This window comes from Haliaeetus leucocephalus, unplaced genomic scaffold (genome assembly GCF_000737465.1).
Source record: "Haliaeetus leucocephalus isolate CR32 unplaced genomic scaffold, Haliaeetus_leucocephalus-4.0 Scaffold238, whole genome shotgun sequence".
NCBI lineage: Eukaryota > Metazoa > Chordata > Aves > Accipitriformes > Accipitridae > Haliaeetus > Haliaeetus leucocephalus.
Window position 1 is genome coordinate 307,126 of NW_010972674.1, and position 20,896 is coordinate 328,021.

General features: G+C 42.0%; 1 protein-coding gene across 3 annotated transcripts in view; it reads left to right on the plus strand.

The window, feature by feature from the left end:
• ASPSCR1 (alveolar soft part sarcoma chromosome region, candidate 1) overlaps positions 1-20,896 on the plus strand; it is a 51,148-nt gene that overhangs the window by 13,731 nt on the left and 16,521 nt on the right. For all 3 annotated transcript variants that reach the window (XR_774382.1, XM_010568108.1, XM_010568109.1), the window contains 7 exons: positions 384-457; positions 1,252-1,690; positions 8,580-8,719; positions 11,203-11,284; positions 12,166-12,232; positions 13,170-13,232; positions 13,533-13,585. Coding sequence is in view for 2 of the 3 variants with exons in the window: in XM_010568108.1 (XP_010566410.1) it covers positions 384-457; positions 1,252-1,690; positions 8,580-8,719; positions 11,203-11,284; positions 12,166-12,232; positions 13,170-13,232; positions 13,533-13,585 (918 nt within the window). In the remaining variant the exon portion in view is untranslated. The remainder of the gene's footprint in view (positions 1-383; positions 458-1,251; positions 1,691-8,579; positions 8,720-11,202; positions 11,285-12,165; positions 12,233-13,169; positions 13,233-13,532; positions 13,586-20,896) is intronic.

Here is a 20,896-nt window from a genome sequence, read left to right on the forward strand (position 1 = left end):
TTCTGGAACATGTCATTACAAGCAGATGGGAGGTGTATGTAATAAAATCGACTGTCTTTCAGCTCTGAGATGTTGCCTGTGATTTACCTTCTGACAAAAAAATAATGCTTTGCTGAGGTCGGATCCAATATGGATGTATGTATGGGATGGAAATTATATGTAGGTCATCTTCCCTTGAGATTTAATAAGCAGTGAATTTGGCAAAGCAGCATAGATGAATACAGATGGATACAGGTTTCATTTCCAATTGCAGAAAGAGTGTATTTTGAGCTGTTTCTGGTGCTGTGTGGTGTTTTGATATGGGCTTCTTTCTGGAAAGAACACTTCAAATGCTCTCCCAGGGAGGCAGTTGCCATAATTACTTTCCTCTGTTTTTGTTGCAGATATCAGGAAAAGATGCCCTAGAGAAGACAACACTGAAGTCACTTGGCCTTACTGGAGGCAGTGCCATCATCAGGTTGGGAGGAGCAAAGTTTGGACTCTTTATTTTTCCTTTCCACTCTGGTGGTGAATTTGTTTTGTTTCAAATACCAAAAAAAAAAAAATTACGAAAAAAGTTCAAAAAGACAAACATTGCAGCACTCAGTAATTATTGCATTTGCCTGTTTATCTGAAACTGCTGCCCAGATGTGCTTCCCACAGCTGCAGATGCTGGCACTGACCAGTCATGTGCAGATTAAAGGGGCTTGTTTGTTTCTTTCTTTTTTTCTTTTTTTTCTCCCACCCCCCCCTTTTTTTTCCCCTGTGAATGAAACAGACAATTCAAAGTTAAAAGTCTCTCATGAGAGGACCATCATCTACCACTTCATTCTTCCCTGCTTTGGATTTCAGGCATTAAACTCCCAATCCCTGCAGTGCCTCCTGCTGACTGTTTGGGAGGGTGAGGTGGGGGACAATGAGAGCCTTTCTGTGATCTTCTAGCCAGTTCTTTGCAGTATATACAGCAGGCAGGAGTGATTAGCAGCTGTGCTTTACAACTGACTGCTGTTTTTTTCCTGGAAGGCAGTTTTCTTCCTGTGGAGTGGGTAGTTCCTGTTCTGTTTTTTTTGCACAAACCCCCGACCCCCCAACTCTAACTTCAGAGCAACTGGAGCTTGTTCTTTGTGAGTGTCTGGAAGAAGCAGATCATTAAATTAGGGGTATATTTGAGTCTAGCTGTCGTCTTTGTGTCATGGTCACGTTGAGAATGGGGAGGGCAGTACTGTTAGGATAAATGATTTTGTTTTTATTCCTTTTGGTGTCTTCTTTAAGAGTTGTCATGAAGAAATGCAGTTCACCTGGTCGAGAGGAAGCTGTGGGTGCCACGGTGCAGTGTAATGAGCTGACAGTGAGGCCAGGCTCTATTGAAGGAGCAGTGGATGTGCCCCTACCTCAAGCAAACACATTCCCAAAGGACTTGGACCACAGGGATGTGGCCATGTCTTTGAACAGCTGCACAGACAAGCAAGACTTGGTTAGAGAATCTCATGCCAGCTTGGAGGAGCTGTGGCCTTCCTCAGAACCCGAGTCTACCCCTTTTGTCCCTTTTTTTGGAGATGGACAGCGTCTGGGGGACTCTTCTGCAGCTGCACCATCTCTTGGGTTAGATATGCCATCTTCAAAGCTGCCAACAACTTTTTCCAGCCCTGGAGGCCCTTCTGAGCCAAAGAAGTCTAAGAACAGCCAAGAACTGCAAAAGGAGCAAGAACAGGTAAGGGGAAATCTGTTTGCAATGAGGGCTTTTTTTAATCCTGTCTTGCCTGAGGCTGAGCTTCTACAAGGAAAAAGATGTTTCCGCATTTAAGACTTTTTCCCCATAGTATAGGGTCAGGTGCCTTGGTGACATACAGCTCTGCCGAGAGTTCAGTAAGGAAATACTGCATTTTGGACAGTTTACTGTAGGAAATGTGAAGGGTGGGAATTTAAGAATTTCCTGTCCAGAGGCAAGCAATGCTTTGAACCTTGAGGTATCCTTGATGAATGGTTCTAATGGAGGCAACACAACTGCTTTAAAAGCACAGTCCAGAAGAGCCTCAATCTCTGTGCCTCAAATTCCATGCAAATTTCATTAACAAATGCCCACTTTGTCACCTGAGCCCCGTGTACTTGTCCTTCTCTTAAAAAATTGCTGTCTGCTGTGTAGTTTTGCTAATGATGAGCAGAGTTTGGTCAGACTTGTGTTTGATAATTCTCTGGAGGTGCTTACTGCTTGTTGCGACTGACTTACCTCCCAGATCACACAAGAGGTACAAGCTTGGTAGAATTTTACATATGGAAAGGGATAACTTTTCTAGCTTGTTACAGGATTGTTCTAGGAGCAGAAGCGATCTTAATAGATTTGTTGCAACTTGATCCCATGACTTCCAAGATCTGAGAAGATGGTCAGAGTTTCTAACTCTTAGGTTGTAATGTGTGCTAAGATTTCTCGTCTGAGCCTTCCTGTGGAACTCCATAGTGAAGCTATTGTAAAAGCAGTATCCCATGCTGGTAGTTCTTAACATCTGCTTCCTCAGAGTTCCTTCTGCCTGTGGTCACTCGGACTTACAGTTTAACTCTTTCGGTTACATGTGTGGTAGAATATAAGGGTTATGGATCTAGGAAAGGAATTTTTCAGCTACAGTTGCATCTTACTTGCCAAGAGTTTGATATTTGGGAAAAAAAAAAAAGGTCTGGACCTTTTGTCTTCCTTTCAGTCTAGTCCTATCCCTTCTGTGAGTCTTAATTTTCTTAGTATTGCAGATGAAGGAGAAACCTTCCATCCTTTTCCTTCTCTATTTCTGCTTGCATATAAATGTTTTCTGTCTTGCTCTAAAATATCCTGGTTCTTAAATAAAGTCTACCTCTCTCTAACCCTTTTCCCAGAAAGACAAATTGCACATCTGTCATCATTGTTGGTGACTCTGAAGTAAAACTGTATTGGTTAAAAGTAAAAATGCTTTAGCCCCTGTAGAGATACCAGAACTGGTGGCTCAAGAGTGCTGTGATGCCATCCCAGGACGGTCTTTGAATGATGTTAAGTATGCTTTCTGTAGGGCAGCTGTATGGAATTGAATGCCTTCAGCAAGGTTGGATATGTCTGGCAAGTAGCATAAAATGAAGTACAGGAAGCATTAAATTCATAATTTACTCCACATTATTGTGCATTGGGAGTTTCACATCCTGGATTCTCTGTGACTGGCTCTTTTCCTTGCACCTTCACTACACACATCATCACTAGGGCTGCCTTTAGTGTTTAGAGATCCCCTTCATTGTTTCCCACTCTTTAGTATCTCCTAGAGTTGGAGTTTTGTGCTTCTCTCTGGTTCTGATCCAGCCATGGGATTAAACAATGGAAAAAATAAAGAAGTAGAAAGAAAGGGTGCCTGATGAGGTTCAAAGGGAACTTGATCCAGGAGAAATTTAGCAAGACTATGTGTATGCTCTCATGTTGATGCAGAAATTCTACCTTGGTTGACTTCTTTGTGGTTGCAGTCTATTCTTGATGAGTTTCTGAATTGTTTAGGAGCAGAAGCCAGACCGTGGAAGGAGGACTCTGGAGCAGTTACAAAGGTAGCAGAAAGAGGCCTTGCCAACCCAGTGGTGAATATTTCAGTATATTAGAAACATGTTTGGGTCCATCTAATCGGTTTTATTTAACCTTTTGGAACAGACCCTGGGCATGGAGAACTAGACAGTAGGCTGGTGATTTGTCCAGTCTAATGTGTTTCTTGGTTCAATCACACTCTTACCTGTGAGGGCTTTGGAAAGGAGGGGTTTCAGTTGTGTTTGAAAAGGAAGAAGTGCGAGGGTTTGTGGTGGTACTCTTCACCAGTCCTGTTGTCTGTGCTTTTCTGTATGCTGGCTGTATGCTGAAAAATTTTATCATTTTACTGGCTACAGCTTAATGTGAAGTTGTGCTGTTGGGTGCAGAGCTGAACAACGGTGGCCTAAGGACTCTCATGATCCCGCATCTTTCTCAGAATTGCAGTCCAGTTCAAACCACTCAGAGGCACTTCTGGAGCCAGCTTCCCTTCCAGTTTGAGAGCAGCTTTGGAAGCAGCTGCAGATTCTGTTGGGGGGGTTCTGCCCTTGTGTTAAACAGCATGTGATTTTGACGGCTGCTTTCAAGCCCTTTGATCTCTGGTGCTTTTGCTGCTGATTGATTACATTTTGTTCCCTCCTCCATTCCTGCCATCCTCCGCTCTCCTTGCTCTCAGCAGCAACAGCAGAGCAGGGCTAGCCACATGGCATCTGCTTTTTGTCCCTTTTCAGTCCTGAGGAAAAAACCCAAAACAAAACAAATTATTTTTAAACATCAAAGGTCCATTTTTGTAAAAGAATCTTCCCATTAATGCTTTGCCTGTGTGTGGTTTTTGAAGCTGAAGAGAGAGGCTGGATAAAATCTGTGCCGGCGTCCCTTCGTTTCTTGGGCTAAAGATGGTTTACAGACAGCTGCATGCTGACTTTGATGTCAGAACATTAATTATTAGAAGGTAACTTTACACCAGATTCCCCATGAGATTAGAGCTCCCTGAGGTGGTGGGGAGGAGGTGGGTCTCCAGGGAGAGCTTGCTGCTGTGGAAAGCACAATAGCCACTACTTCACTTAAAATGAAATAAAACTTTTTCTCAGCTTACCTGCTTGCTTAGGTCCAGGGTAGTGACCATAGAGTGAACTGCATTCTTCCTGACACCTGGCTTTATCACATAGACTGCCTAGTAGACCCTGCTGTGAATAGATGGCTTCAGCCTACTGGTGAGAAGCGCCTATTATCTCAACTTCGGTAGAAGAAGTAGAGTCTTTGAAGAATGAAGGTGACAAACCATAATGCAGCATCTTTGGCTCCTGAAAGATATTGCTGACAGAAATATGACAGCAAAATGCACAGCTTGCTTTCCTCTAGAGTTATGTAGCAGAAGGTAGAGACTGCTGTACGGTGGCCATTTATTACTGCAGGAGGTAGTTACCTTTTGTCATGGTTGCAGAAAACACTAGATGTGCAGTGGACTGGGAAGTGAGTTGGTGTACCTGGTAGCCTCCTGGTAGTTGGAAGGTAGTTTTTGGATTCTGTCTGTGCTTTAGAATTGTTGGTGGCGCATTAAAATAAGGCTGTATTGAGAGTACTTGGATTGAGAGATGCCTAACTGGAATACCTAAGTGAGCAAATGGTAATGGATGAAGAAAGGGGAACAGGATGATGGCTGGACTCTGGGGAAAGAGAGAATTAGTTAAGCAACAGGAATGGATACCTCTTTCTCTCTGAAGAGCATTTCTCTCGTCTGTAAGGAGGTGAGATGTATGGTTGATTCCATGGGTTGTTAAATACATGGCAGAGGAGATATTATGATATTATTATGATGTGGCAGTCTTTGCATCCTCAGAGGCAAAATGATGATGTCTTTTGGTTGCTAAGCAGTGCTTAGCAGACACCTTGCGCTGCCCTTCTCTGATCAGACCCTGTCATGCAATTCTGGAACTGAGTTGCAGAAACTCTGAAAAACAAGCTCAAACCACCTGAATTATGTTTCACAAAACCTCACTCATTACAGATCTCTCCAGAGGTCTCACTCTGTTATTGGGGGTTAGCTGAAAATTTAACATTAGGGAATTCTTACTCTAATTGTGTATTTTTGCAGTCTTGTTAGACATGCACAGATATGGTTCTTCTTCTGTACAGATAAGTATGTTTCTTCATGTTAAGTAGTAGCTAAGTAATTTGTCTTGGTTTGGAAGTTAAGATACTCAGTGTTGACTGGGGAAACAGATAAAATTATAGACTTAAGAGCTAAAAGGTAGCTGTGTGTCTCTGCAGGGCCAGTACAGGTATGCTGCAGAGAATTAAACGGGGACATCTTGGCTGGGTGTAAGTTGGAGGTCAAGAACAGGGCATTTATGTCTGGGAAGTGGCAGATTTTGTATCACATCACATAGGTAGTTCTGGTAGGCTGGGGAAAGGCTTTAGAGGGGAAGTTCCTGACTGTCTGTTTGCAGTACCTTGTTGGCAATGGAGACCCATTCGTTTGAACGAAGATGTCTGGAAAGCGACACTTGATTGACAGTTCTAACATACAGTGGTCTGAAGCAGCGACCCCACAGCGAGGAAGAGGGTGAACGCTTAGGACTGGAATATACGTCTGCCTTCTGCTATTTCGTGATTTCTGATGTCTTGGCTGAAGTCTTTAGCTACTACCATCATTTGGGCAGTGACTGACGCTTTCCCTGTGGAATCCTGCTGCTGTTAGGATTAGCTAAAGTGCTTGCTAGAGCCAATACTAAATGGTAAGTTTAGGATTTGCTGATGCAGACATTGGAATTATCTCCATTGTATGCCAGCACCCTTCACAATGTGCCATAGGATATGCCTGCTCAGTCTTAGGGTTTTTTGATGGTTTTTGGAAGAAGTCTATTTTCAGTATGTGTGTGTTTAGAATGAAATGTTAGAATGAAATGAAACTTAAGCCTGTTTGAGGAGATTGAAGCATACCTCATTATTGGGGAGGCCTGATTAATTCTCCTCTGGCTTCTGACATCGATCTGACCTTACCAGACCAGCCGCAGGCAGCAGTTAGGACTGTTGTGCAACAGGCCCTTTCCCAGAGGGTGGCTCTGCACGCTCAGGATCACTCCTGCAGTGCTGGGCATTCCTCCCCCCAGCCCCAGGAAAGCTGCAATCAGGCTCCTTCACCCGCTAGTTAGAGCTGACCCTGCTCAACTTTCTAAAAGTAGCCAAGGGTCCCACCCACACAACCTCGCTCTTTTAATTTCTCAAATTACCCTTTAGTGCCCACAAGCAGGGTGAACATTGCCTTGTAATTTGTGTTGTTGCTTTTGACAATTGAGGGAGACTCCTTCTGTTCCCAAGGGGCCTGTGCCTGGGGGGAGGGAGAATACATGGAACAGATGGAAGGAGGACATTTGGGCATTAATTAGGATTTGAAAGAGTATATGAGGGGAGAAGAAATGGGCATCAGGTTTGTTCATACAGCCTAGAGCTGTGTTAGGCTGGCAGCTGACTGTAAAGAAATGTTACATTAACTATCAAAGTTTTTGTTCTCGTGGGGTTCTTCAGTCATGGACTGCTTCCCCCCTGCATCTCTTGTAGCCTGCAGTACGCTATTCCATTTGTTTTCAAGCTTTGTGCATTTAAACATTTCTGTGATTTAAAACGTTTGAATTGTTCAAGAGCCAATAGGTGTAACTGCTTCTTGTGCATTTGAATACGGTAGTGGTTTATAGTCACCTACTGGCACAGCTGCTGCTTTTGACATAAGGGAAGGTAGCCAGTATCTAAGCTTTTCTAAATTGGGAGGGATACATAATGTCACTCTCTCTTCAGATGCAGGGAATGCTGTTTCTCTGATATGTTGGGGGTGGGTAGGGGTGGGGTTTTAGTTTGGGATTTTGGGGGATTGTGGGTTTTGGTGTTATTTTTTTAATAACTGCAGCAACCACAGTTACAGGCCAGGACACAATTGTGCTGAAAGGTTTGCCATCATGATATCCAACTCCCAGTTCTGGGCTCTGGAGGCAGGGGGAGCAGAGCAGCCAGGCTGCCTCTGCCCTGCTGAGCAGGTGAGAGGGGTGTCTTGGCTGTCTGAGGTCTGTGTGCTGCCTGAATGGCCTATCCTCAGCATCTGGGGTGTAGGGAAAGTTGCCGATAAATGTATTAAGTACTTTTATTGCAGCTAATGCATACGGTGAACTGTTCCTCTCGCATCTGTCTGCTTTGCCTGCAACAAAGGCTGATTTCAGTGCTAAGTACTTTGTAAGTGCAAAACAAAAGGATTTTCACTAAGGGAGCTCTCTGCACACCAGAAGCCAGGTTAAAAATTTGAAATACATACGGTGAAACCCTGCAGTGGCTCAGTTCAGAGAACTCAACAGGTCAAAAACTACCTTACCAAAACAAAGGATTGTTCTCTAGAGCAAGAAGAAATGGAGTGAGCCCTGGTTGGGAACTAGTGCTGTTGGTTCTGTGGCAAGAGAACGTGAAGTGAAGAGAACGGAAGATATGATGCGAGCCAGGAGTGCATGGCAGATGATAAACTTAAAAGGGCAGTTTATAGTCTGTAGTATGAAGAATAGCACCTGTGTAAGTTGTATATTGCCTGTAGAACGGTAGGGAAGTGATTACATACCGAGAGGTTTGGAGTAGAGCAGAGAGAGGTAGGTTATGGTTTTGGGATAGGAGTAATTTGTGAGTACTTGTAACTAGCTAGAAATATGCTTCAGCTGCAAAATATCATTGTATTGTAAGTGAAGAGATTCCCCAGGCACTCTGTGGAAAGGAGTCATCTCTCCTTACGTTAGGTATCTGACTGCTGAGGTTATTACCCTGAGCTTCCTATACTGACAGTGGAGAGCAGCTAACTGCTAGGGTGTGACTCAGCTGACAATATAGATTCCTGCTGCTTGTTGGGAGGAATTGTGCCTCAAGCTCTATCAGCTATAAAAAATGGCAACACTGACAACCTCTGTATTGTTAGTTTGATCTTGGTGACATGAATTCCACACTAATGAGTGTATTTCAGTTTGCAAATACTGTCCATTTACTTTTTTCGGGAACTTTATAGCATAAGTAATGCATTTAAGACTAATCAAAACTTATTTTTATTCTGTAGCTTGTAGAACGAGAGCCACTTGTATGTCACCTAGACCTACTAGAACCACTTTCTGCTGGCCCAGAAGAGCTTCCTGATGAGTTTTTTGAAGTCACAGTGGATGATGTACGGAAACGTTTGGCACAGCTGCAGAGTGAGAGGCAAGTTCCCTTTCTGCTGGCAAGTGAGATTGCTCCATATCCTTTTGTTAAGCAGAGTGACACTATGCATCTATAGCTGGCTGTGATCCCTGGGTAAAGGGTTGTAGATAAGTTACTGGGTGTGGAATTAATGATCAGCACTGGAAATCTCTACCCTTTACGCCATTTGAGTTCAAGGGCTATGTCCTGTTTCAGTGACAGAACCTATGCTTTTGTGTGAATCAATTGAGCATTTGTGCATGGGATAATGGTTTCATGTGGATGTTGAAAATTTCATCGTGAAGTGTCTGTGATGCCTGTGTGGTGATAAGTTTATCTGAGAACCTCAAGCTAATCAGGGATGGGCTCTCACTGAGAAAGGATTAAGAGAAAGATTCCTTCCCATGTTCTGCATTTCAGGGTTATTCAAAGCCACTTAACACCCCACCTCTTTTTCTTTTTTTCCTTCTCCCTTCTGAAAGAGAAGCCATTGCCTTTGTAATTAGATGTGCTCTTATTGCTAGAGGCCCAAAGTAGTGGTGAGTTCTTGCTACCTGTTTTGATCTGACTTCATGTTAGCTGTTAGGAATTAAATGCATGGAATTTGTAACTTGTGATGGACAAACGTATGAGCTCAGTGATCCAGCTTCATAAGAATAAGTCTCACTGACTTCAGTAGTAGCTAGTAGCATTTTCAGCCAGTAAGAAACACCTTGTGTTTTAAGTAACAGGATTAACCTTTTATTAGATCTCATCAGAAGAGACCAACTTTGAGACATTGCCCAAATGGAAATAAAGCAAAATCAAACTTAGCCACAAATGAAGACGTGAGAATGTTTGGAACACACACAAAGAAGGGGAAGAAGTATAGGAAGCTGGACTAATAACTATGCATCTCACTGTTCAAGTAGCTTGCTGTCAAATATTCATGATTTTACTGTACTGTTATTCCAGTTCTGAACTAAAAACTCAGATTAAGATAAACTAGCCTCCCTATCACAACACCATTTTCCTGTCTATATGTTCCATAAAGGAATTAATTTCATGAAAGTATTTAGTTTCAAGTGGATCCTAACATTCCTTTAAACATCACAAGCATTGTCCGAGACTGTGGGACAGCCTACTTTATGCTGTAACTAAGTCTGAGTTGAACTTTTTACTTAGAGCTGATTTTTTTCCCCACAGGCCGCTGAAATCCACATGAGTACACAGATTGGCCTGAAAATTGCTCTGCCGCTTGTGGGTCTGGAGTATTTAGTGGTACAAATGTAGGTTCATTTGGTTGGGGGTTACTGGAATACAGCCCCCTCAGAAAAAAGACCTAATTTCCAAATTTGCTGAAGCTTGTAATCCCTTTTTCCCCTCACAGCCAGGGATAAAAATAAAGGCAAGTTACACATGAGACTGATACCAGTTGGCTTCTGATCTCAGCTGGTGAATCTTAACAAAAAGTAGCTGCATACAATACAATATTTTAAATGTAATTAGAATTTAATTCTGACTTCATCAAGAGCTGAAAATTGGTGCAAATCAGCAATAGGTACACAAAGAAGGAATGGAGCGGGTTAGTTTCATGTTTGCTTTTCAGATTGTGAGTTGGCACTTTCAGAGCATCTTGGAATGTGGTGTACCAGCTGACAGTTCTGGGTACAATTGGTGAAGTAAGCCTGTAGTTATTTTGTTCAGCAGCTGTTCCTGAGATACCTCAATGATTCTTAAAAAGAGGTCCTTCAAACTGTATAGGTGTGAGAGATTAACTTGCAAATAGTTGTGCAGAATTACATGATCAAATGTTTCACCAAAATCTCGCCTAGTCAATCAGTTATTCAGAATTAAGTGCAAACAAGGAAAAGGGACTAAAGCTGAACATGGGATCTGTTGGATCTAAGCTTATTTCTTTGCTTACAGGGAAATATAGAATTGTTTTCTTGAATTTATTGTTTCATCTTAAATACAGGTACTTTTGGTTGTGGGTTTTTTTTTTTGTGCCCACTACTCCTTTTAAAACATCAGCCTACAATGCTACATCTTGAATGATCTGAAACTTCTCATTTTTGTTTTGTTTCCCTGTTGCTAATTACTACCCGTTAATTTCTTGTGCCAGCATTGTTTTTCAGCTTCAGTACCTCTTCTCCCTTCCTGGAGTAATCACGCAACTTTAGTGTCTGTTTTATTGGATTAGTAAGTCCATCTCTTCTTGAGTAGTCTAAGCAAACGTTCCCCTGCTGCTCTTAATATCTTTTTCTGGCATCTGCTGTGGTGAACTTACTTTTAAACATGTACAAGAAAAGTAATTTTATACAGTATTGTTGCTGATGCTCCATAGTTCCATACATGAGATTTTGGGGTTGGAACCACAGGACGTGGGAAAAAAGCTGTGAGGGATGCATGGAACAGTTGAGCAGTTCTCATCAGTCCTGCTTGGACCTTTCGCTTTCTTAATAAAATAAAAATATATCTTAAAATCACAGAAGTGAAAGCTTGTCTTCTTCTCATGTATCTAGGAAACGCCTGGAAGAAGCTCCACTGATGACAAAATCTTTGAGGGAGGCTCAGCTGAAGGAGAAGTTAGAGCGTTACCCAAAGGTAGCCTTTGTTCTTTTTCCAGTCCCTCTGGCTAGTCCAGACTTGGGGGTTGAGTAACTTTAGGAATGAGTTGTGATCAATAGGATCTTGAGCTACTTAGAAGAAGACTTTTCAAATTCCCATCCCTGTTAATTGTTTGTGGAACTTCTGTAACAGTTGTACCATGTAAAATCAGCTGTCATGTAATGATGTGGTTGAGTGGCAGGCAATATAGCTCCTTTTATTTTGTTTCAGATGTTTCAAACCCCTTATGTTGTGCGCACATCAGTCTGTATGACTGAGCTTTCCTAACTGCCTCTTTTCTGTAGAGTCTGACATTTTGATAGTATCTCATTACAAGTTAAATGATAAGATGTTACAGATTGGAGATATCTTACTCTGCAAGTACAATCCTAATGCAGTATTTGTCTTTGGTGATTTATTGCAAAAAAATAAGAGATTAAGTTCCCAAGTTAAGTGCTTTCTGACCAATGGTGGAAATGGAATGATATGAGTTACTTCAGATCTATCGCAGGAGGATTCCTGCTGCTATGGACACTTCAGAGTGCTGATACACTATCTGTACCTGTCCCTGGGTGATTTTCTACTTTGTGCATCACCTAGCACAGGGAGCTCCTACTCTGAATAAGTGCTGCTGCATTGTACATCACGCTGTTTCTATAGATCAGCTCTCTTACAGCCTGTGAAAGCCAGGCAGCCCACGTTTTCCAAGGAGCTGCACAGTAATTGTTAGCCAGTATGCTCTTCTATCCCTGTAGAGTAAATATCTCAAATATACCCATTTAAAAAAACCCAAAACTTGCTTGCAAATTCTAAGCCAAGGACAGGTGTTACAGAACAGCCATAAGCAGCTGACCTAATGTGCTTTGCCTCTAACTTAGGTGGTATTGAGAGTCCGTTTTCCAGACCGTCACGTTCTACAGGGGTTCTTCCATCCTAGTGAAACTGGTAAGAGCAATCTCCGCTTCAGTCTGTGTAGCTGCAGCTAACCTCTCTCATCACTGATTAGTTGCATGACAAAAGAGAGGGGCTCTGGACAGATCTTTCTGCTGTCCAGTGAAGTAATACTGCTCTGAAAAAGCAGCACTAGCTAGTTACACTGTCCTTATAGGGCCCCTGAACAGGATGAGAAAAGAGTCTGGGGTAATTAACTTAGTTAAGGGGAGTTTATTTTCAGGACTACTTGATGGAGACTGTTAGGCTACTTGATGACAAAATATTTGTGCTCAAGAAACTGTCCCACTTGACATCCCATTGTTTGTGTCCAACTGGTATGTTACTGAGATGAGTTTAGACACTTCCTCTATGTTAGCCCTTAAAAAGTTTTGGGGGAAAAACAACAACACCCCCCCCCAATCCAAAATAAAACCAAAAAAACAGGAAGAAGAAAAAGCTTTACCTACTGTAGTAAGCTGAACCTTCAGGGGATGAATCTTTCTGCCTCTGTCAGTTGACAAAAGGTGGTCAGACCATACACCAAGTAGCCCTTAACTGTTGTTAATGAAGATCCTCTTATTCTCAGCTGGCAGTGATGGTTACCTACACAATTTTTTTTATACATTGGTATGGAACAAGAACTAATAACTAGTTACCAGAGTCTCACCTGGCTGGCCTCTGCAAATCTTGCGGCTGGTATTGGATTTCCTAGGAAGAACTTTACTGGCATCCTTAGATTTTGCTAAGGGACCAGCATGTCTTAAGTGTTTTTTTGTTTGTTTGTTTGTTTTTCTCCAAGATATTTGTAACAGTGTAACAGTGTTCTTTTGAGGAAAAGGCAATCTACAGTTGTCGTAGAGGGCAATTCTGCTGTTGCAGGTTTGCCTTTTTTCCTGACATCTGAAGAAACAAATGTAATTCAGTAAACCTTTCTCTCCTTTTTTCACAGTTGGCATTTTGAGAGACTTTGTAAGAAGCCACCTTGCAGATGCAGACTTGCCATTTTATTTGTGTGAGTGTGCTGTTGGTAATATTTGGCCTTACTTTACAAAGCCTGTTCCTAGCTGTGGTGCATATGGGATCTTGTGATGCCGTGAGGTATGACCTGGGGAGAAATTCCTTCCCTAAATACAGCCTCAGAGTTCATAGAACCTGCTCACTTAGCCATGTTATGCTTCCACCTAATAAGAAGCCTATGTGGGCAGTGTGAATGTGTCACTTCTTTAAAGAGCAGTAATCCCTCCCATACCTGCTATATTTATTGTTTTGGTTGCTGGGTGGTCCTGTTTTGTAACTTGTTTTTTAACTTCAGTTATTGCACCTCCCAGAACCATCTTGAACGATGAAAGTTTGACACTCTTTGAGGTAAGGACTCACATGTGTGCTCTGTGATTCTTTCTGACTTGCTGCTCTCCTTCACCCTGCCATATGCTTTAGTTACTTTTAAAAGAAGCCATATAATGTTGTGATCCCTGTAGGCTTCTGCTTAGCCAAGACTAATGGAACCAGGTGTTTTGGAGCACAAGCTCTTCACCAGAAGAGGTCCACCTCGTGCAACAATATGCACTGGCATTTTGTGGCAGAGTTGTGGGGGGTTTGCATTGTTTCATACATACACTCGGTGCCTTATGGAGTCTGAACTGTATTTAACCTTGAAATGTTATTACAAGAGCTGAGCTAATGTGAGTTTGCTCTATGTGTAGTTGGTTTAGTATAGTAGGAGATGTGAGACTGGATAGGTAACTGTTTTCAATTTCTACAGCAGGAGCTAGAGGCCATATTAGACAAAAATCTGACCTTTTTGATAATCACTGTGTGAGAATTTATTTTAAGCCAGCTTGTACGTTTAGGAATATGTACTCTCGATGTGTAACTTTTCTCAAAGGCTGAAATTTAGCTTTTTCAAATCCAGATTCCTGGAGGTTTTTTGCAAATGTCGGATAAGGTGGTCTTGAAGTCTCTGGTCAGAGACTCTTGGCTGTGTAAATCATACACGTGTTCAGAGACTGATTGACTGATTTTGCCAGTGACTTTGCCCCAGACTCATGCTGTTTAAAATGGGCTGTCATTCAGAACTTCATGGACATTTATAGAGTGATGCTCTGAAGATCACTTGCAGGGTAAAGGGTCAAGCAGACTGCAGTGAGAGTTTTTGGTTGATCCCCCTGAGGGAGCAGAAGGGGTGGGGCAGGGAGAGGGATACAGAAAGGGACTTTTCAGGCAGCATGGTGAATTAGGTAGGGATTAGCATGCCTCTGAAGTTGTTTGTAATGGAGCTTTCCAAATTCCACAACTTCCTGACCAGGCCATGTGGAAGAGATACACATGCAGCTGCTTTTAGACTATTGAATGTTCAGGGAAGCAAAGTGTGGATCTCTGTGTTCGCAGTGGGAAGTCTCTCCCCTTGCTAACACCCTGTTAAGAATTCTTTGCTGAAATTTGAAGTTTTGGGAGTGGTTTTATTGACGATGGAGTTCCTTGTATTGTCACCATGCAGGTGACAGGTTTAGCTTCCTGGGGAGTCTTGAGCTTCTAGGGGATCACAGCCCTGTTTGGTTCTGTGGTTCGAGAATTGCTATGCCGTAGCTCTTGGCCTCCACCCAGCTTTACAGCCTGAGGACCGCTCTGTTTCTGTCAGCCTTCCTACTCTCTACTTGACCATGGCCTCTGTTCAAATGTGCAGTGTGCATGGCTGTGCTTCTCCCACTGACAGGAATGGGACAGTGTATGTGTTGGTAAGACATAATGTCATCATGGGTGGGGAGAACAATGATTTTCTTTTCAAAGCCATTTTGTGTATTTTAATTAATAATGAAAATAGCAGTGGAAAGCGCTTTGTGTTTTTGAGCCAGGACATTTTGCCATTCAGGCATGAAGGCAGTTCTCCCAGCTTCCTCTGACTTGTGCCATCTCACCCACATCTGCCACCCAAAACACTTGTCTCAAGGCACACATGGTAACCATGATGGGAAATGCAAAGGACAAATCTTGTCTTCAGATTTCTGAGAAATCCCACGAAGGGGAAACTGGCTGTGGTTGCATTGCTAATGATATATTTGGAAAACATTCAGAGGAACAGCAGATAATAAAAAATGTTCTGCACTTGTTAGTTCTGAGGCAAAGGAAGCAGCTGTAGAGCTGTGACTAGTACAGACTGGTCTGACATGACACAAGCACACTACTCAGCCTCTCTCTCTGTTTCTCTTTTTTTTTTTTTCTTGCTTTCTTTTTTTTTGGTCCTAAGCTGTCATGTCTGAGCACATCCCTCACCTAGAGTTGCTTTACATACATTTTCTAACATGCTTTTTTTTGGAAAGCTTTTTTAATCATTCCAAAGCATGGTCTCTCTGCAGCTCTCACCAATAGAGCTCGCCGGCATAAAATGGGTGTTTTCCTGTCTTTTTCTAAGATTTGGCTGGGATGTGTTCCCTGACTTCCTGTCTCAGCCTTCAGACTTGTGTCCCTACAAAATATACTGCCTTCTTTTCAGTGTCTCTGTAGGAAGTGATACTCTCCCCCACCCCGTACGCCACGTTTTCCCCTAGAATCCCATGGGCTTCAAGTTTTGGCACTATTTATTTTTTCTTTAAGATGGGCTTTTTGCTTGTTTGTTTTAAGTACATCCTAGGTGTTGAAGACTCACAATCTGCCTCTGTAATAAACCTTTTACTTTTCTCAGTTCATTTTCTGTTGGATGTTTTGTTGCTTCTTAGAATTCAAGGTACTTACTTTTCTGATGCTGCTTTCTTCCATTGTTTTTGGTCACTGTTGGAAAATACCCTGTCTGCTTATGTGCCTGTCCTTACCACCTTGAAATCTCCTGTGACCATTCTTTTCCACTCTTTTGGTTAGCTTCTAAATCCTTTGCATACCATACTCATTCCACACAGAAAAGGAGGTTTCTCTGCCTTTTCAGTAAACTTGAATGCAGCACCTTCTTTACTGACCTGTATCTGCCTCCTATTCATCCAGCCTCTGATGCCGTCTCTGGTCTCCGTTGTTAGCTTTGGTCTGTCTTCTAAATAAAGTTTAAAATCCTCTGCTTACCTATATTTACCCCTTGCCCACTTCCCCCTCTCCCACAACGCTGTTCTTTTTTGTTTGTTTTTTTTTTTTCCTTTTCTCTTTTTCAGCATACATCTAATGTTTCTCTGGATGTCTTCCGAAACATAACTTGTTCAGTGAAACACCACAGAAATAATTACGTCTCCCTGTCTTTGAATCACAAACTTTATGGCAGGAATTTTGTTTAATTTGCTGTGTAAAAGCCTTTGTTCCGTACCTGGCACCATTACTTCTGCTTGTTACATGTGTGGCAATTTCCTAGTTTCCTCGTTGTGACATTTACTGTGGAATTCATTCCTCGCGGCAGCTCTGTGAAACATAAAAACTGTGTTAAATTAGTGCTCTGTAAAGTCTTCGAGGTGCCTTACAGCCCAGTCTTTTAGACTCCTTTAGAAATCACAGCTTGGTGAAGAACCTGGTCAATTTTAGTGTCAAGCATCTTCAATTTGTAGTGGCTTTCCCAAGACTGAACTGCTTGCTGTGTCACATGGCAAAGGTGCAAAGCCTTGACATTAGTACAAAACTGTGACTGTTCATAGAATCATATCACAGAATCATAGAATGGTTTGGGTTGGAAGGGACCTTGAAGATCACCTAGTTCCAAGCCCCTTGCCATGGGCAGGGACACCTTCCACTAGACCAGGTCGCTCAAAGCCCCATCCAACCTGGCCTTGAACACTGCCAGGGATGGGGCATCCACAGCTTCTCTGGGCAACCTGTTTCAGTGCCTCACAGTGAAGAACTTCTTCCTTACATCTCATCTAAATCTACCCTCTTTCAGTTTAAAGCCCTTGTCCTATCACCACATGCCCTCGTAAAAAGTTCCTCTCCAGCTTTCTTGTAGGTCCCCTTTAGGTACTGGAAGGCTGTCATAAGGTCTCCTGGAGCCTTCTCTTCTCCAGGCTGAACAATCCCAACTCTCTTAGCCTGTCTTCAGGGGGCAGATGTTCAAGATAATGGTGCTTGAAAGCTGAAAATTCTCCTTCAAATTGACTGTTTCAAGGGGTGATTTTTCTCATATCTCACTTCCTCTGTGTCAACACAAAAGAATAACAACATCCAATTAAGATAAAGGGTGGCAAATCCAAAGTTGATTTAAGAAATTTTTTTCATGCACCATGTAATCACAGTGTAGTCTAATTAAACTGTAATTAGAAAGTAGTTGTGTTGAGAATTTGGGCATAATTAAAGAAAAATGGATTTTTAAAGCATAATCTAGGTATACAGAATCATTACAATTATTTGCAAAATGTGGAAAGCAAGTAAAATCTCATGCTTAAAATATTTTTTAGGGATTGTAGCATGATATTATGAAGAGATTATTATGACATTACTTAACAGTTGTATGACTTGGCATTTTCTTCTTAACCAGCTGGCTCTGTGTAGGTAAATGTAGTGATGCATGTGTGAGGAAAAATAATTTGAACTTCATATGCATCTCAATGAGCTCTTGGGCTGATTGTTACTACTCTGGAGCAAAGTCTTAAGGTGATGAAATCATCAGCTCATTACTGAATAGTAGTCAAAACTGAAACAACCTCCTTTCCAAAACCCAGAATACTCAGAACGAAATAGATAATAAAGAACATCACTGTGTCATTGTATGAAACCAGGATTTGCTTGCATCTTGAATAATGCATGCAGATCCAGTCTCTCATCTTAAAAAGGAGCAGGTAAAGGTGCAGAGAAGGGAAATAAGGATCATCAGAGGCTGGAATGGCTCCTGCATAAAGAATGACTAAGTAGGCTAGGACTTGTCAGTCTGCAAAAGATGTGACTGGCAAAGAAATAACATATCAAGGAGAAGCTGAAAGGGATTGATTTCTTACTGTGTCCAGTACAAGAGTGAGTGCCATCAAGTGAGGAGAGCAGGAGCTAGAATGGGTGGAAGGAGGTAGTTGTTCATATCACAGGAAACTGAAGTGTGGAATTCCTTGTCACAGGGTGCTATATACTAAAAGTATATACTGGTTCAAGAGAAAGTTGGATGCTCTACTGAGAGTCTCTCTTAATATATAGAAACCATCTCAGGAAGCTTCTGAACTGAAAATCATTGCTAGCTAATAGTGTTAGGGGAAAGCATCCCATGTAAGTGAAGAGCAAGGATAGTCGTCTCTGTGCATCTGTGGGTTTTTTCACTGTTAGAGACTGGATACTGGCTGGACTGAATAGACTTTTGGTCTGTATACAGTTGTTCTTGCGTCTTTCTGTATTGCTGGAGGTGGACTGACCAGGCTACCTTGGCAACTTACCTGACCCGACAGCAATCCCTATATTGACTCAACTACCCTATAGATTGAATGATAATGGACTAATACACATGAAACAATACACAAAATTTAATGTATAGCAGAGGATTTAAACTGGTATATATGACTTGTTTCTTTGAATATACTGGGATAATTAAGCCTTTGTAACTTTACTGCCTGTTAGGTGTTTAAGGTTTGTTTTTTTTCAGCTTTATGATTTCATTAACAGAACTATTTTGTATATAATTCTCCAATTTTAATAAAAAGAAAATACAGACTGTATGAGCCTTAGAGTTCTGGAGAAAACAGCTGATAATATCAGTGGAATTTGTTAGATTTTTCCCTTGCTATTTGACATCCTATGTAACATTTCATGTCTGTGAAAAAAAGATGCAAAGTATAAGCAACTTGTTCACGAGGTGGTGTGTTCTTCTGTACTATGCAAGTGATGATGTGACACATATAGGTAATGGAAAATAAGTATGTGAAACAATAAGGGCACTGCAAACTCCTTCTAACCAGGTGTCCTGCAGAAGCTTTTTTTTTTTGCATACTAATTTTTATTCTTTCTCGAGGTGTTTCTGCTGAAAACCCTAAGGTGGATGTTTGTCATTTTAAAGGAACTTTATCTGAGTAATTTAGGCAGTGGATGCATAGCTGCTGGTCACAGCTGAGTCAGCTGAAGAGACTGCTGCCCCAGTTATTCTCACAGCTGTCACCTAGGTTACTATCTATTTCATTCTACATGAGTTGGGTAAATATAAACAGTTTAAATAACAGACATTTGCAGGCTCAGGTCTCTTGACTGAGGTGTATTAGAGTCTCATAACATGCAAATCCAAGTGATTGTTAGTATTTTGCAATGAGTGGTAGTGGTGGGCTGAAGGAAGTAACCTTTTCAGGGGTATGGTTTTAGCTGGAAGGGAATGTGTGTCTGCAACATCATGAAAGTAAAGGTTTTACTCACATATGTCGCTCACACCCTACAAGAGTTTGCTGATGCAGTTATGCCAATGGACCCAAGCAAACTTTCTCTGCAGGCGACCTTGCTAAAGTTCATGGTGAGTTTAAAGAACTCACTTTTGAGTTTTGTATTTTTTCTCCTGCAGTTCAGTATACAAACTTGGCAAAGTTTATACTTGTAGTGTACCTTGTCCCCATAGCCCATGTGGTGCAGAACCTCAGATGGTTGGAAATGTGTATGCAGTTATAGGTATTTAACACTCTATATTTTTTCACCATGCACGTTCAGTGTGACATTTCAAAATGCTATTGTTTTCAAAAGGTTATCCCCAGAATTAGGAAAGCCCATCCAGTTCGTTACAGCTGACTTGCAAAAATGAGTTGATGGTGAAAGGAGCAGACCAGAGCATTTTTGTAATCAAGTTGTTTTTCTTATTAAAAAAGAAAAAAAAAAAAAAATTTAAATAAAATTATTCAGGGAGGCTTTAGCCTTGACTGCAGGGCCCTAGGGCATTGGAAATGAGTGCATGATTTGACCCAAATGCTTGAGGCTAGCAACACTGCTCTAATGAGGTAAGCAAAGTAGCTGTTTAGCAATGGGGAAGACGTGTCGCTAGATTGGCAAGAAAGAGCAGGGGAATTGATTTGTTTGAGGAGCAAAGAAATACCTGTACGTTCAGGGTGAGGTGTGAGAAGGGAGAAGGCTGCAAGGGGCTGAGGCAACTTGGAAGGATAAAATGGGGTGAAGGGAGCAGAAAGAAATGTGTGCCTGGGTGGGGTTGGGTTCCACTGTCTGTTTAGAGTTTTAGATTTTGGGGCAATGGCTTCTGTGCTGCCAGGAATGTGTGCTGAGGGAAGGGCACACAAATATGTGCATTAAAGCCCTGAAGTTGTTTGATAAAGCTGGGTGTAAAATGGCCATTATGTAAAATGGGCTTAGAGATTCAAAGAGCTGTATTTCATGCCAGTGACCATGTAGCCCGTGTCCCTTGCCTGAGGCCCTTCAGCCCTTTCAGGTCATGGTCTGTTATGGCAGGAATGATTCTGTGTGTTTATAAACATTTTATTTGGATGAAGCATCAAACAGGAAAAAAACAGTTCCTGCCGAGAACTTGTCATGCCATTCTGGTTACCCGTACTGGTTGTCAGAGACCACAGTGCTCTAACTTACTAGGATGGTGCTTCATCCCAGTTTAGGTCAGCTGATTCTGGGTGAAGCTTTGCTCCGCATTACCGGTGTAAATCCTTTTTCATCTTTAACTTTCCCTTGAGTCAGTGAAGGCCCCGTGCTGTAATGTCTTCTGCTTGGATAGGCTTTCCCTTCTTCTGCTGCAGATCTGAGTGCTTGGCAGGGGCTGAAGGGAGCTTTCTTCTCTGGGAAGAAATGGGTGCGGAAGTT